General features: G+C 36.6%; 1 protein-coding gene across 1 annotated transcript in view; it reads right to left on the bottom strand.

Annotated features, from left to right (window-relative positions):
* Positions 1–2,371, bottom strand: part of CBLB (Cbl proto-oncogene B, E3 ubiquitin protein ligase) — a 326,116-nt gene that overhangs the window by 122,864 nt on the left and 200,881 nt on the right. The window contains exon 6 of the mRNA XM_006890001.1: positions 1,767–1,904. Coding sequence (XP_006890063.1) covers positions 1,767–1,904 — 138 coding nt within the window. The remainder of the gene's footprint in view (positions 1–1,766; positions 1,905–2,371) is intronic.

Here is a 2,371-nt window from a genome sequence, read left to right as displayed (position 1 = left end):
TAATAGCAGATAAATTGAACATTGTCATTGTTATATAATCCTCAAATATAAATTTTTACTAGTGCTAAAATAAAAGGACAGAAGATGCAAAAAGAAAAGTACTGAAAAGGGAGGAGGAAAGAAAGGATGAGAAGAATATCTTCAAACTAGTAAAAAGCAAAGCTTGCAATCCGTGAGCACAAGACAAGAAAAGTTTTTTAAGAATTACCTTATAATATAGACTTAAGGAGACCTGATGATGTAGTGTCATCAGGCTTCTAAAGGAAAAGCTATTTCAACCCCCCAGGTGCTTTGGGAGAAGACAGGGAATCTCCTTCTATACAGATTTAGAAGTGTGACACTGCTAACTCAGCTGCTGCCTTTTAAAGGCTAGCAGTTCAAACTCACTGTCATTCTCTGGGAGAAAAGACATGGCACATGGTTATTGTAATATTATAGCAAAGGCAACAATCTATTGTTGTTACATACCACAGGGAGTTAGACAGACTCATGTGATCCTCCAGAAGGTTTTTTTTCAAAAGGCAGTAATTTGAATGGAAGGAGATTGCTCATTTTCCTCCTATGGAACAGCTGGTAGATTTGCACCATGTCCACTGCCTTTGGGTTGGCAGTGCTGACCACTAAGCCACAAGAGCTCCCTAAGTGTCTGTTGTTAGCTATCCACAATTATTCACTGACTCATAACAACTCTATGCAGAGATCTAAGCCTTACCATGGTCTGCACTATCCTCACAATCTCCATAATGTTCAAGACCATTGTTGAAATCACTGTGATATTCCATCTCTGTTAAGTGTACTTTGTTATCCCTCCAACATTAAAAGCACTGTATCTTTATCCAGGGACTGGTTCCTCTTAAATTATGTCAAAGTATGTCAGATGAAGTCTCACCAATTTTGCTTGTAAGAAGCACTCTGGCTGCATTTTTCCCCAATACAGATTTGTTTATTTGTTTGGTAGTCCATTGCATAATCAATAATTTTCACTAATACCACAATTAAAATGTATCAATAATTCTTTAATCTTCTTGTTCATTGTTCACATACACATACGAATCGACTAAAAATACCATCACTTGGATAAGCCACACCTTAGTGCTTAAACTAACATCTTTGCTCTTTATGAAGAGGTCTTTGATAACATATTTGCCCAAAATATACTATAGCGAAGTTCTATTCTGACTGCTATGAGTAGGAACCAACTTTAGGGCACACAACAGACACAGTATATATGCATAAGCATCCCTGCTACCGTAAAGACTAAATGCTTGTTCAAATCTACCGAGTGGCTTTATGACGAAAAAACCCCAAACAAACCACTTTATCTGCTTTAGTAAGACACCCTAGAAAACCTAGATAGCCTAGAAAACCCTATGAAGTGTTCTACTCTGTTTCACAGTCATTATGAGCATAGATTGTGCGGGACATATGGCAACAGCAACATACATATCGTTTTCTACTGAGTTTCAAACTATCACCAGTGATCAGTTTTTTTTTCCCTATAAAAACTGTAAAAAAATTATCATATGGTGTTGAATTCATTTGCTTTAATATAAAGTTGGCTTCACAGCATTAGGTTACTTGAAAATGTCTAGTTTACAAAATAAACATTGAATACAACGAGCAACCATTTCTTGGTGTTCCAAATAAAACAAAAATACCAGCCAGATCATCTATTTCACTAACATTACTCTTTACTACATAAAGCAGTCTCTATTTTTCAAAATTATAAGCAATAGTAACCCTAAGTCTCACATTTTCAAACTTACAATCCTTCTCTGCTGCCATCAATGAGAGCTTGAAATAAGGGCTTGTTATGTGGTATGGTCTGTAGGATGTTGCCATCTCCTGTCACATAGCCAATGGCCCACTGTCCCAATCGCGTGCAGCTTAACCGAAAAATGTAACTGAAAAACATAATAATGTTTAAGCACATTAAAAATATATGCTAATTGTAAAACAACTTATTCATGTTTCATCAAGAAAACTCACTCACTCAGTCATTCACTGTTGTCAAGTTGGAACGACTTCAAAGCTGACAGTCTAGCAGGTTTTCTGAGGCTATACTATGAGGGAGCAGATGACCCATCTGTCTCTTACAGAGCAGCTGGTTGATTTGAACTACCTGTTTTGTGCAAACCCCTATCTACAACCAGCACATAAAAAAATAAAAATAAAAAAAAATTCCATAAAACACCCCGAAAGAGTCAAAGAGTAAGGATGTCATTTTAAAAAACAAAGTGCTGCTTATGCAAGCCATGGTTTTTCAACTGTTTCATGGCGCTTTCAATTGTTTCAAGATGACACAGGATAGGGCAAGATTCAGATCTGTTGTTGATAGAGCGTTTATGAGTCATAGTTGACTCAACAGCAC

Source organism: Elephantulus edwardii, unplaced genomic scaffold (genome assembly GCF_000299155.1).
Source record: "Elephantulus edwardii isolate Elephantulus edwardi_28Jun2011 unplaced genomic scaffold, EleEdw1.0 scaffold00085, whole genome shotgun sequence".
NCBI lineage: Eukaryota > Metazoa > Chordata > Mammalia > Macroscelidea > Macroscelididae > Elephantulus > Elephantulus edwardii.
This window is presented reverse-complemented; position numbering and strand designations above follow the sequence as displayed.